The sequence below is a fragment of the Gopherus flavomarginatus genome, chromosome 2, assembly GCF_025201925.1.
Source record: "Gopherus flavomarginatus isolate rGopFla2 chromosome 2, rGopFla2.mat.asm, whole genome shotgun sequence".
Taxonomy (NCBI): domain Eukaryota; kingdom Metazoa; phylum Chordata; order Testudines; family Testudinidae; genus Gopherus; species Gopherus flavomarginatus.
In genome coordinates, this window is record NC_066618.1 from 89,175,767 (window position 1) to 89,189,650 (window position 13,884).

General features: G+C 46.5%; 1 protein-coding gene across 12 annotated transcripts in view; it reads right to left on the reverse strand.

The window, feature by feature from the left end:
• LRRFIP2 (LRR binding FLII interacting protein 2) overlaps window positions 1-13,884 on the reverse strand; it is a 125,842-nt gene that overhangs the window by 28,085 nt on the left and 83,873 nt on the right. For all 12 annotated transcript variants that reach the window (XM_050937977.1, XM_050937976.1, XM_050937978.1 and 9 more), the window contains 2 exons: window positions 1,415-1,585; window positions 731-823 (listed from right to left, as the gene is read on the reverse strand). In XM_050937977.1, the coding sequence (XP_050793934.1) occupies window positions 731-823; window positions 1,415-1,585 (264 nt within the window). The remainder of the gene's footprint in view (window positions 1-730; window positions 824-1,414; window positions 1,586-13,884) is intronic.

The window sequence follows — 13,884 nt, forward strand, 5'->3', positions numbered from 1 at the left end:
AGTATTTTACCATATTCAATATAAATTTGTGTAAATTTCATAGGAACATTTCTAACTTCTAAATAAATTCATAAAAATTAAGATAGAATAGTAACTCATAAAATACTGATTGGATAAGTTTATGTTCCTGTCACTACAACTGGACTTATTGTTGCTCAAGAAATATAAGCTGATATTTGTGTCTATTTTGTATACGGGAAATACACACATATCCAAACTTGATATAGTCTATCTACATCAAAACAGAAGAACATAAGAACGGCCATACTGGGTCAGACCAAAGGTCCACCTAGCCCGGTATCCCGTCTTCTGACTGTGGTCAATGCTGGGTGCCCCAGAGGGAATGGACGGAATAGGTAATCATCAAGTGGTCCATTCCTTGTCGCCCATTCTCACATTCTGGCAAACAGAGGCTAGAGACACCATCCCTGCCCATCCTAGCTAATAGCCATTGATGGACCTATCGTCCAGGAATTTATCTAGTTCTTTTTTAAACCCTGTTATAGTCTTGGCCTTCAGAACATCCTCTGGTAAAGAATTCCACAGGTTGACTGTGCGTTGTCTGAAGAAATACTTCCTTTTGTTTGTTTTAAATATGCTGCCTATTAATTTCATATGGTGACCCCTAGTTCTTGTGTTATGAGAAGGAATAAACAACAACACTTCCTTATTTACTTCTCCCTCACATATTTCCATAAGTAAAGTCATATGACGTTGAATGTGTACAAACCTCTATTAGTTCATCTCTCTGACGAAGGCCCTCTTTAAGTTCATCCATCTTATATTGTAGAACATTGCACATGTGTTTCTGCCTTTCCAATTCCTATATTAAACAAATATCAGTTAAGCAGTGCATGCTTGTTGAGGGTTTGACATATACATTTTCTATATAAATTAAAACAAACATATTATGAACATCAGTAAATAGCAATATTAGCAATGATTTCCTCTTGCAGTTCAGACTCCTTAACAGTTAGAATTTACAGGTTCAGGGTTTGAATAATTTTCCAGACACTACGTAGCTAAACGACTAAACCTACTAGCTGGCAATATGGGCAACCCACCAATGAGGTGTAAGTGCAATGAGCTGGTGAGAAGCTCACTAATTACTGAATCTGCACAATGCTCTTTTTGTATTATATTTTCTACCTCATATTGAAAAATTTGGGGCCTGGACCTTTGCGGGAAGAAGGAATCTAAGTGACTGACAAAATAATTATTCCCTCCCAACAGACACACAGACACACGTCAACAGAACGTTCCGGGTCTTAATTTTCAATCATGATATGGCTTCTCTGTCATACCTGCTTAAAAAATAATCTCAATATTGAAGGTAGCTACTGACCATCAGGCTCTATTTTCATTAAAAAATTCAGATTTTTATAATACAGTTTAATACACAAAATATCAGTACCTTTGACTTCTCTTCATTTTCCCTATAGAACTCTGACATCTGCTCTTCCCTTTCCTCAATAACATCCTTTAGCGTATCCACTTGATAAATCAAATTGTTTTTCTCATTATCTAGCTGAGCATTAGAAACCATAGCTTTCTTATACTTCTCTTCAACTTCAGATAGAGAATCCTGCACAGATTTTAGAAAAATTAGTATTAATTTAACTGTTTGATGAATCAGTATAAATGCTAAACGTGGACATAATACTGAAGAGCTTATATTTATTTTGAAATAAATCATACCAACATTTTAATTTACTAAGTACTGTTTGAGGTCTTTCTGTAGAAATATAAATTAAATTACAGTAAGCTTCTATTATTTAGTTTATAGTGTTAATTGCACTGCAAAATTGTTGCAAATGTATGCATCAAATTACAGAATTACTTTTCACCTGCATTTTTTCCTGTGCCACCCCAGGAACTTAGAATCTTACTAACATGTCTAACTTTGGAAGTTGTAGGAGCTATATCCCCCTAATCTATGCATTTTCTTTTTTCTGTCAGTTTGTGTCACAGCCACAACATTTGTTCAGTGTTTGCAAGTGTAAACATTTTTAGGAATTCAGTAAAATTACAAAATTGATAAGCGCTCAAATGATTAACTAAGTAAATCACCTAACAATATGAAAGAAAAATATCTCAATGATTAAGAGTAATTTTAACTGGTAAGTTTATTTTGGCAGGATAAAATTAAGATACTTTAATACATCAACACCACCACCATCACTGAAAAGCACTTTTCGTTTTATAGCTCAGAACCTAAGTTTTAATATGGTCACAGACATTTTAGTAATCATCCCCTGTGGTTTTGGAGAAATCAATGTTTAAAGAGAAGTTTTTGTGCCTCTAACTGCTTAGCTCTTTTACCAGTTGTGGCATATGCATCTCATTTACTTTTTAGAGAACTCCACAGTTTTGATTCATATACTTGATACTAATTTGTCTACATAAAGTCTTCAACTCAAAAGAAGGTGCATGTGCACAGTCTACTATGCATTTACTCAACCACTCTTACCCAATTCTTCTCTGTCCTGAGGGTAAAAATCAATCATGTAAACACAATTTTCAAGCACAGTAGCAAATATCAATTATTCACATAATAGTGAAACTATTAGCCTGCCTGTATCCTTGAAATATGCAGTGATCTCAATACAAGATAATTTTAAAGTGCAAAATCTCAGTATCATAGAATCAAACAAATCAGAGGTGCAAAAGACCTGTTAGATATCATATCCATCTTCTTGCCAGTGTAGGACTGTTTCCCTACTATACATTCTCCAGTGTTCTGTTGTCTATTTTTCAAAGTTGGAACTGATGACGTTTCCACCAATTCCACTTTCTGAAGGAGACTATTCCATAATCTAACACATTTTCACTATTGGGAAACTATTCCTTACAGCCCAAAGCTTCCTTTTCATCTAATTATGTCGACTAATACCTCCTCTTCCCTCTTCCAGGATCCAGAAGCCCTGTGCTGGAGAAACACTGTATCTCATGCACCCTTCCCAGGACAAAAAGTTACAGAAGCAGTACTGAATTAGAATGACAGTATTTGGAAGAAATTGGTAGCTAGGGTCCCAGAATAATCGTGCATGGCTAAATTAATAGACTAAAATTGCAGAATATGATGGTTTATGAACATGATGAAAAAGCATTCATTTGTTCTATGTTCCATCAGAAAATAACTGATATCTTCAAAGTGGAAGACATATATAATCAGAAGATGGAAAACCATAACAAATAAAAATTACAGGTAAGGAAATTTTTCATGCGTCTCCATACTCTGGGAAGTAGCAAAGAGTAATCAGATATTAAAGTCAGAGTGGGACAAAACAAAAAATAAAATACAGATAAAAGCTTTATACAACTATATACAAAGGAATTTCTAATTTTAGATTAAGAGCAGCATAAACACAACTTCTGCTTAGGTCACTATGACAATTCTGCAATGAATGGTGAAAGCATTAATTGCTGAAAATTAAGTGTCTGCCTTGCAGATCTCATCAACAGTAGCTCTCATCAATTCTGCTTATGAAGTGGTTGTTCTTCTAGCTGAGTGTGCATTGAGTCCCTGAGTGATAAATTTATAAGCCTTAAAGTGTGTTTTTGCCCATGAAAAGAACATTAGTTTTATGCCATTCCACAGTAAGATCAAATAAAGTTTTATGGCCCTTAGTATTTCCAAAGGGTGTGCAGAATTGGGGCAGCGGAGGTGGGCAGGGGAGGGAGCTTAAATGGAAATTAAAAGGAACAGACAAGAGTGAAATAGCTGCAAGCTGCAAGGAAACTTCTGAAAAACACGATAGAGGCTCACACAATATGTAACCCCACCACCACCCCAAAAACCACACCGAAACAGTAAGAGAACCAACAAAAGAAAGGTACAAGAGGAAGCTAGAGATAAAACGACATATTTTAAAAAACTGGAAGTCAAATCCTACTGCGGAAAATACAAAGTGTAAAAATATAATTAGGCAGGCCAAAAAAGAATATGAAGACCAACTAGCAAAAGACAAAAACTAAGAGCAAAAATGTTTTTAGTACATCAGAAGCAAGAAGCCCAAACAATCAGTGGAATCACAGGATAACTGAGACACTAAAGGAGCACTCAAGGAAAACAAGGCTGAGGAGAAACTAAATGAAATCCTTGCATCAGTCGTCACTGCAGGGGATGCGAGGAAGGTTCCTACACCTGAACCATTTTTTTAGGTGACAAATCTGAGGAACTGTCCAAGATTGAGGCACCAATGAAGATGATTTGGGAATAAACTGATAAATTAAACAATAAGAAGTCACCAGGACCAGACAGTATTTACAAAAGAGTTCTGAGGAACTCAAATATGAAATCACAGAACTACTAACTGTGGTATGTTACCTGTCGCTTAAATCAGATGACTGGTGGATAGTTAACATAATGCCAATTTTTAACAAAGGCTCCGAAGGTGATCCTAGCAACTACAAGGCAGTAAGCCTAAACTTCATCACCAGGCAAATTGGTTGAAACTACAGTAAAGAATTATCAAAAATTATCAAGAATTATCATAGATTAACACAATATGTTGGGGAAGAGTCAACACGATTTTGTAAAGGGAAATCATGCTTTGCCAAATCTATTAGAATTCTCTAAGGGTGTCAAATACATGGACCATGGTGCTATAATGGATATAGTATACTTGGTCTTTCAGAAAGCCTTTGGTAAGGTCCCTCACCAAAGGGTCTTAGCAAAGTAGGCAGTCATGGCATAAGAGGGAAGGTCCTCTAATGCAGGGATCCCCAACATGGCGCCCACCGGGGTATCCATGTGTACCCGCCCACTGGCCGCCAGACAAGCAGCCGCAGAAATGCCGCAACATCAAGAAGCGCTACCGCCGAAATTCTGCCAAAATTCGGTGGGATTTTGGCAGTGACGCCTCTTGATGACGCTGCTTCATGGCGGCATTTCGGCGGCAGCACCTCTTGACATTGACACTTCACAGCGGCATTTCGGTGACTGCTTGTCTAGCGGCCACGGTCCTTGACGGCTAGTCGTCCGGCGCCCGTCCCACAGAAAAGGTTGGGGACGCCTGCTCTAATGGATCAACAACAGGTTAAAAGATAGGAAACAAAGGGTAGGAACAAATGGTAATTTTTCATGGTGGAGAAAATCAAATAGTAGGGTCCCCAAAGGATCTGTACTGGACAAGTGCTGTTCAACATTAATAAATCACCTGGAAAAAGGGGTAAACAGTGAGGTAGCAACATTTGCAGATGACACTACATTACTCAAAGTAGTTAAAATCGAAATCTGATTACAAAGAGTTACAAAGCGATCTCACAAAACTAGGTGACTGGGCAACGAAATGGCAGATGAAGTTAATTGGTGATAAATGCAAAAGTAATGCACACTGGAAAACATAATCCCAACTATAAACACAAAATGAAGGGATCAAAATTAGCAGTTACCACTCAAGATAGATAGGAGTGATTGCAGATAGTTCTCTGAAAACATCTGCTTAAAGTGCAGCAGCAATCAAAAAAGCTGAATATGAAGAATCATTAGGAAAAGGATAGATAAGAAAGAAAATGAGTCACTATATAAATCCATGCTACGCCCATACCTTGAATAATGCATGCTCTTTGGTCACTCCACCTCAAAAGATGCACATTAGAATTGGAAAATAGTACTGAAAAGGGCAACAAAAACAATTAAGGGTACAGAATCTACCATATGAGGAGAGATTAAAAAGGCTGGGACTGTTCAGTTTTGAAAAGAGATGCCTTAGGGAGCATATCATAGAGATCTATAAAATCATGAATGGTGTGGAGAAAGTGAATAGGGAAGTGTTATTTAACCCTTCACATAATACAAGAACCAGGAGTCACACCTAAAGAAATTAACAGGCATAAAAGAAACAAAAGTACTTCTTCACACAACATACAGCCAACCTGTGGAACTCACAGTCAGGGGATGTTGCAAAAGCCAAAAGTATAACTGGCTTCAAAAAAGAACTATCCTCCATGAGTTTATCCAGGTCTATCAGCGGTTATTAGCCAAGATGATTAGGGATGCAATCCTATGCTTTGAGTGTCTCTAAACTTCTGACTGCCAGAAGATGGGACTGAATGACCAGGGATGGATCACTTGATAATTGCCCTGTTCTGTTTATTCCCTCTGAAGCATCTGGCAGACTAGCTGGACCATTGGTCTGAACCAGTATGTTCCTCCTTATGTTCTCATGTTAAAGTAGAAGGATACTCTACTGGGGACAAATTCCAGAGTGATATAAAAACCACAAATTATCTCTGGAAAAAACTGCAACTACAGGTCTATAATAAAAGGGGTCCCTTTGTTGACGTATTTTTCTAGTTGAGGTGACTGCTGAAAAAAAAAAAAAAGAAAGAAATTTGCTCATCATGAGGAAAAGGCAGGTGCCAACAGAAAGACTTGGTGAGAGCTTGGAGGACCAAATTTGAATTCCATTGTACAATAGGTTAATTTTTAGTTAGAGACAAGAAAATCTGCAGAGAAGAGGTTGAAGAGGGGACTTTTCAGACAAAAAAGAGAAAATGGATTGTTTTTAGAACAGACACCTGGTTTAAAATAACTGAGGCACAGGCCCCTTTGAAAACTGGACAACTGAGACATTAGTATTCCTTCTACAGTGGCCTAAAAGGTGTTTATTGTCCTTTGATCATACCAGGAAAACCATATATTTCACATTATTTTATATATACGGAACGTACACAGCTTTCTTGATATAATGACGAAATCTACTAGTTCTCTGGAGTAATCAGATGATACAAGGCTTCAGTTTTGAAGTTCCAGCTAGGAAGAGCAATCTTCACGAGGACTTTGATGAACAAAGTCCTTCATAACTGGCAGCTCCCAGTGGTCTGATTACAAGACTTACTATGGCACAGTCCTCCCAGATATTTTAAATTATACTTTCTCTGTTGGCAATGGTACAGTTGAAGACCCATCCAATGGAAAGGAAAAAAAATACCCATCTTCGAAGGTGGTTGATGCCAATGTCTGGAATAAGATAAAAGAACCTGTTTGTTGAGTTGATTTGAAAAGTGTCTGTTTAACCAACCATTTCTGGATTAGAAGCTGAAAATTTTTTAACTCTGTTTCTATTCTCACAGGACGAGATCTTTTAAACTCAACCAGTCTGTTTTGGTGGTTCATCTTCACCATGACATTTGAGGCCCAAATAAAACAGCCCAGATTTTCCAGGAGAGAGAGAGAGAGAGAGAGAGAGTGTGTGTGTGTGGTTTTCCAGAACTGTAGGACTTCTTAAGACTTCTCTCTCTCTCTCTCTCTCTGTGTGTGTGTGTGTGTGTGTGTGTGTGTGTTTACACACAGGTTTTATTTTTTGGGATTTTTTTTTTTTTTTTTGCAAGTAATGCCTCCGTGTGTGTTGCAATAAGTGAGGGTGAAACTGTACTTTTTTCTATATGTAGAGATATTTTGGAGATGGTACAATTTTTGGAAGGAGAAACTTGACAATATCCCTCTGCACTCTCAGTTTCAAAAGGTGAAATGGAATGAGTTTATCCTTAAGATCACTGGACTAAGTGATTTCTCGTCTCAGCACAGTAGCGGAGCGGCTTGCCTATATGGTTATGCACAAGGAAGGAAACATGCCACTTGAGTGAGCTATGAAATGGATAACATAGCCCAATCAGCTTGTTCATACTCCTGTATTGCTAGTTTCAGTTGCCAGGATGAAGTGCAAAGGACTCAAAGATATATTATGGCTCAACGGACTACATCTGCACAGAAGATCACCAGAAGTTGCAGACACTAGAGGGCTGATATTTAATGGGCTTAAAACACAGGAAGAATCAGACTTGATCTTCTGAAATAGATTCTGGGGTGGCAAGATCTCTACATCAAGTTGGTCACAAACTCATGTTATTGAATTAATCTGGTGGTCTGAAGAGAGTCATAGGGCATTTCCCTTACTGGGGAAATATATCAGTACATCATCCAAATTATATGAGATGTGAAATACTCTGGGAGCTGATGACAATCTCAAAGACGTTACTACAAATGGGAAGTAGACCTTGAGATTAACTGAAAACACATAGCCCTCTGTTGATATCTCCCGAGTCAATGCTATGGGTTCTATCCAGAATTTCACCTTCTTCTTCGAGTGATTGCTCATATGCATTCCAGTTAGGTGTGCGCGCGCCGCGTGCACGTTCGTCGGGAAAACTTTTACCCCAGCAACCCAGTCGGGTCGGCTGGGCGCCCCCTGGAGTGGCGCCGCCATGGCGCCCAATATATATCCCAGCCGACCCGGCCACCCTTCAGTTCCTTCTTACCGCCCGTGTCGGTCGTTGGAACTGTGGAGCGCGGCTTCGCTGAACTCCACACTCCCTAGCAGCTCATTTAGCTTTCGTGGTATATAGTTACTCATTGTATATAGATAGTTTATAGTTGTCAATAGTTAGTAGTTTAGTGCTTTAGTTTAGTTTTTAGTGGTAACGAGGGGATCGGGGTACCCCCCCCTCCCCTCCCCCCACACGGGGAGCCGGAGCCCATGCCCGGCTCATCAGGTTTCAAGCCCTGTGCGGCTTGCCATAAACCTATGCCTGTGGGAGACCCTCATGACTCCTGCTTAAAATGCCTAGGGGAGTCGCACTTAACTGCTAAGTGCTCAATCTGCAAGTCCTTTAAGCCAAGGACCAAAAAGGAGCGGGACATTAGATTAAGACAGCTCCTAATGGAAGCGGCCTTGACACCTTCGCCCTCGGCTCAGAGCGCAAGCAAGCCGGTGAGCAAGGGCACCGCGGCACCGAGTACCTCCTCCAAGAAGGCGGCACCGAAGCCGAGCCAAGGCCGCTCCACCTCCCCGAGACCAAAGGCGGCGAAGGCACAAACCGTCTCGCCATCAGCCGCCCCGCAGCCAGACCCTGCGAAGACAGCGGATGGCCCGGCACCGATACCAGCCGCAGCACCGCCCAAACCGGTACCGTCGACTCCGGCCCCGAGAGGTCCGTCGAGTCCGGCACCTGGTAGCTCCCCGGTACACGCAGTGGTAGAGCTCTCTACACCTACTACCCCGGAGACATTTGCCGCGGCGAGGGAGCTGATCGCCATTACGGAGGCACCCATGCCCTTACCCCCGGCACCGCCGGTGCGGGTCCTGTGTTCTATGGGCAAGCCGACCCTGACCAGACCAGCTTCGGTCAGTGTAACAGACCGGCACCGCTCTAGGTCGCGATCCGGCAGACGCTCAGCTTCAAGACGACGTTCAGACTCACGGCGTCGGTCCCGATCTCGATCCCGATCCCGGTACCGATCGGGCTCCCGGCACCGATCACCTCGTCGGCGATCACCCAGGCACCGGTCGAGCTCTCGGCACCGATCACCTCGGTACCGCTCACGCTCCCGGCACCGCTCCGGCTCCAGGCACCGCTCCGGCTCCCGGCACCGGTCAGGCTCCCGGCACCGGTCGACGTCACGTGCGTCAACTGAGTACTCCCGGCACCGATCCAGCTCACGGCACCGCAGGGAGCACCGCGCCTACAGGAGCAGATCCAGACAACGGCGCTCGCGATCCCGGTCGACCTCCCGGCACCGAGCCGGTCGCAGGTCCCGGTCTCGCTCTCCCCACCAATACCAGCACCGGTCGCCAGTATCCAGAGGTGTGAGGTCGGTCGGCACCGCGGCACCGACCTTTGCAGCACCACCGTGGCCATCAAGAGCCACGTCGGCATCCTCCCATGCGGGTAGTTATTACGAACCTGAAGTACCGCTGGGCGAGTTTCAAGACCCACATACACAGGACACGAGTGCCCAACAGTGGGGCTTCTGGACACCATGGGCTTACCAACAGACCCAGGGTGCCCCCCTACCTCAGCCGCGTCCCGCTACCGCAGAGCATCGGGTGCCAGAGGCCACTGTTTCCCGACCTCCCGCGATTGAGTCGGACAAACAGCCACGTCCAGACTCACCGGGCTGTCACGAGCTGGAAACAGAGGAACAGCGAGACACCGCACAGGAGGACATCATCCCCGGTGTCTCCTCCTCCTCCTCGCCAGACGAGGCAGTGGCGGGGACTTCAACATCGGGACCTCCACCAATAGATCTCAGGGCCCACCAGGACCTCCTCCGTAGGGTAGCACTTAATATCAACCTCCCCGTGGAGGAAGTCTCGGAGGTTCAGGACCCGGTGGTGAGCATACTATCGGCAGATGCCCCTACCCGGGTAGCTCTGCCGTTTATACGGACTATTCAATCTACCACCGAAAACCTGTGGCAGTCACCGGCCTCCATCCCTCCGACAGCTAAGGGAGTGGAGAGGAAGTACATGGTACCCTCTCGGGGGTACGAATACCTCTATGTACACCCTCCCCCCTCATCCCTCGTGGCCCAGTCGGTCAATGACAGGGAGCGTCATGGACAACAGGCACCGGCCCCCAAGTCCAAAGAGGCCAAGCGCATGGACCTCATGGGTCGCAAGGTCTACTCAGCAGGGGCCTTGCAACTCCGTGTGGCCAACCAGCAGGCCCTTTTAGGGCGTTATAACCACAACATATGGGTGGAGGTGGGCAAGTTCGCGGAACTGCTCCCCCACGACTCACGCCCAGAATTCAATGCATTCCTGGAGGAAGGTAAGAAGGTGGCCAGGACTACCCTCCAGGCCTCCCTCGATGCAGCTGATTCGGCAGCCAGAACCATTGCGTCCGGAGTAACAATGCGGCGCATCTCTTGGCTTCAAGCATCCACACTACCTCCGGAGCTGCAATACACGATCCAAGACCTACCCTTTGACGGGAAAGGCTTGTTCTCTGAGAAGACGGACTCAAAATTGCAAAACCTAAAAGACAATAGGGTCATTATTCGCTCATTAGGGATGCATACCCCGTCCACCCAGCGCAGACCCTTCAGGCCCCAAACACGGCGCCCATACTTCCCACCCCGTCAGAGGCAAGACCTCAATAGACGGCGTGGACGCGGGGGACGCAGACGCCAACCCAGCTCCCAGGGAGGCCAGAACCAAGGGCCTTCCAAGTCGCAACCGGGCCCCAAGTCCGGTTTTTGAAGGTGCGCCCGGGGACGGCTTATCAGTCTCAATTCAGGATCCTTTCCCTACTTTCTACAACCGCCTCTCCCGCTTCCTCCCAGCGTGGTCCCAAGTAACGTCAGACCGTTGGGTGCTACGCACAGTGAAGCATGGATACCATCTACAATTTGCTTCTTCACCCCCTTCCCGCCCCCCTTCCCAGTCCCTCTTCAGGGACCCCTCTCACGAGCAAACCCTTCTACAGGAGGTTCGCTCCCTCCTGGCGGCGGGGGCCATAGAGGAAGTACCTCTAGCCGAGAGAGGCAAGGGATTCTACTCCCGTTATTTCCTGATCCCCAAATCCAAGGGAGGTCTCAGACCCATCCTAGACCTTCGGGGCCTCAACAAGTGGATGCTCAAGTTGAAGTTCCGTATGATCTCCCTGGGAACCATTATCCCATCCCTGGATCCTGGAGACTGGTACGCCGCCCTCGACATGAAAGACGCGTACTTCCATATTGCCATCTTCCCACCGCACAGGAAGTACCTCCGCTTCACGGTCACACATCAACACTTCCAGTTCACGGTTCTACCATTCGGTCTCTCGACAGCCCCGAGGGTGTTCACCAAGTGCATGGCCGTCGTGGCCGCCTACCTCCGTCGGCGGAAAATCCACGTCTTCCCGTACCTAGACGACTGGCTCCTGAAAGGTTCCTCCCAGTCGCAGGTACGACGACATGTAGAGGCTGCCACGGACCTCTTTTCCCGACTGGGACTGCTGGTCAACATCGAGAAGTCCAACCTAGTTCCAACACAGAGGTTGGACTTCATAGGTGCGACCCTGGACTCTATTCAGGCCAGGGCCTTCTTACCTCAACCTCGTTTCCAGGCGATCGGGGCGATCATCCGGAGCTTGCAAGCATCCCCTCTCACCTCGGCTCGGACATGTCTCACACTCCTCGGTCACATGGCCGCTTGCACGTACGTGACAAAGCATGCCAGACTCAGAATGAGGCCCCTCCAAACGTGGCTTCACTCAGTATACCGACCAAGCAGAGACCACCCGGATGTGTTAGTGACGGTGCCCCCCGATCCTCTCCGCTCCCTCGACTGGTGGCTGACCCCATCGTTGGTATGCGCGGGGATGCCATTCCATCCGCAACAGCCATCGGTGACTCTAACAACCGATGCGTCATCCCTGGGTTGGGGAGCTCACTTAGGAAACCTGCGCACCCAGGGCCTGTGGTCGACCCTCGAGCTGTCACTCCACATAAATGTCCGGGAGCTAAGGGCAGTCCGCCTTGCCTGCCAGGCATTTCTCCGTCACCTCCAAGGCCGTTGTGTTTCCGTACTCACGGACAACACAACGGCCATGTATTATATCAACAAACAGGGGGGAACCCGGTCATCTCCACTGTGCCAAGAGGCCATTCGACTCTGGGACTTCTGTATAGCCCACTCGATAGACCCAGTGGCATCCTTTCTCCCAGGGGTCGAGAACACGCTGGCGGACAACCTCAGCCGATCCTTTCTCTGCCACGAATGGTCGATCAGACCAGACGTCATCCATTCCATCTTCCAGAGGTGGGGGTTTCCCCGCATAGACCTCTTTGCAACCAGGTCCAACAGGAAGTGCCAGGAGTTTTGCTCCTTTCAAGGTCTCTCCCCGGGGTCGATCACGGATGCATTTCTCCTGCCGTGGACCCGCCATCTCCTGTATGCCTTCCCTCCGTTCCCCCTGGTGCACAAGGTCCTCTTGAAGTTGCGCAGAGACAAGGCTCACCTGATACTGATCGCACCTGCGTGGCCCAGACAACACTGGTTCACCACCTTGATGAACCTATCTGTGGACCCCCCAATTCACCTTCCTCTCCATCCAGACCTAATTACCCAGGATCATGGCACGCTTCACCACCCGGACCTGCGAGCCCTTCATCTCACGGCGTGGCTCCTACATGGCTGAGCTCGGCAGAGCTCAGCTGCTCTACGCCGGTCCAACATATACTGCTTAACAGCAGGAAGCCCTCCACTCGCTCTACGTACAGGGCCAAATGGAAACGCTTCTCTTGCTGGTGCGCTTCCCAAGGGGTGAACCCCACGCAGTCCCCAGTTTCCACAATCCTCGACTACCTCTGGTACCTTAAACAGCAGGACCTGGCAACTTCCTCCTTAAAGGTGCACTTAGCGGCCATTTCAGCCTTCCGGCCAGGTGAAGGTGGCCGCTCCATATTTTCTCATCCGCTAGTCGCCAGATTTCTTAAAGGACTGGAGCGACTATACCCGCCTGTACGCCGCCCTGCCCCTACGTGGGACCTTAACTTAGTCCTGAACAGGCTCATGCTCCCACCATTCGAGCCACTGGCGACATGCTCGCTCACACACCTATCATGGAAGACAGCTTTCCTGGTGGCCATTACATCGGCCAGACGGGTCTCAGAGCTGAAAGCTCTCACAGTGGACCCACCTTACACCGTCTTCCATAAGGACAAGGTACATCTACGACCCCACCCGGCGTTCCTCCCTAAGGTGGTGTCCACCTTTCATACCAACCAGGACATCTTCCTTCCCGTCTTCTTTCCGAAACCACACTCTTCTCGGCGGGAGCAACATCTACACTCCTTGGATGTACGTAGAGCGCTTGCCTTCTACATCGAGAGAACCAAGGGGTTTCGGAAGTCCCCTCAGCTTTTCGTAGCGATTGCAGAACGCATGAGGGGACAACCTATATCCTCTCAGAGGATCTCCTCCTGGGTGACTGCTTGCATCCGCACATGCTACGACTTGGCTCGTGTCCCATCTGGCCACCTCACAGCACACTCCACAAGAGCCCAGGCGACATCAGCGGCCTTCCTGGCGCACGTGCCTATTCAGGAGATATGTCGTGCGGCGACCTGGTCATCGGTACACACTTTCACCGATCACTATGCGTTAG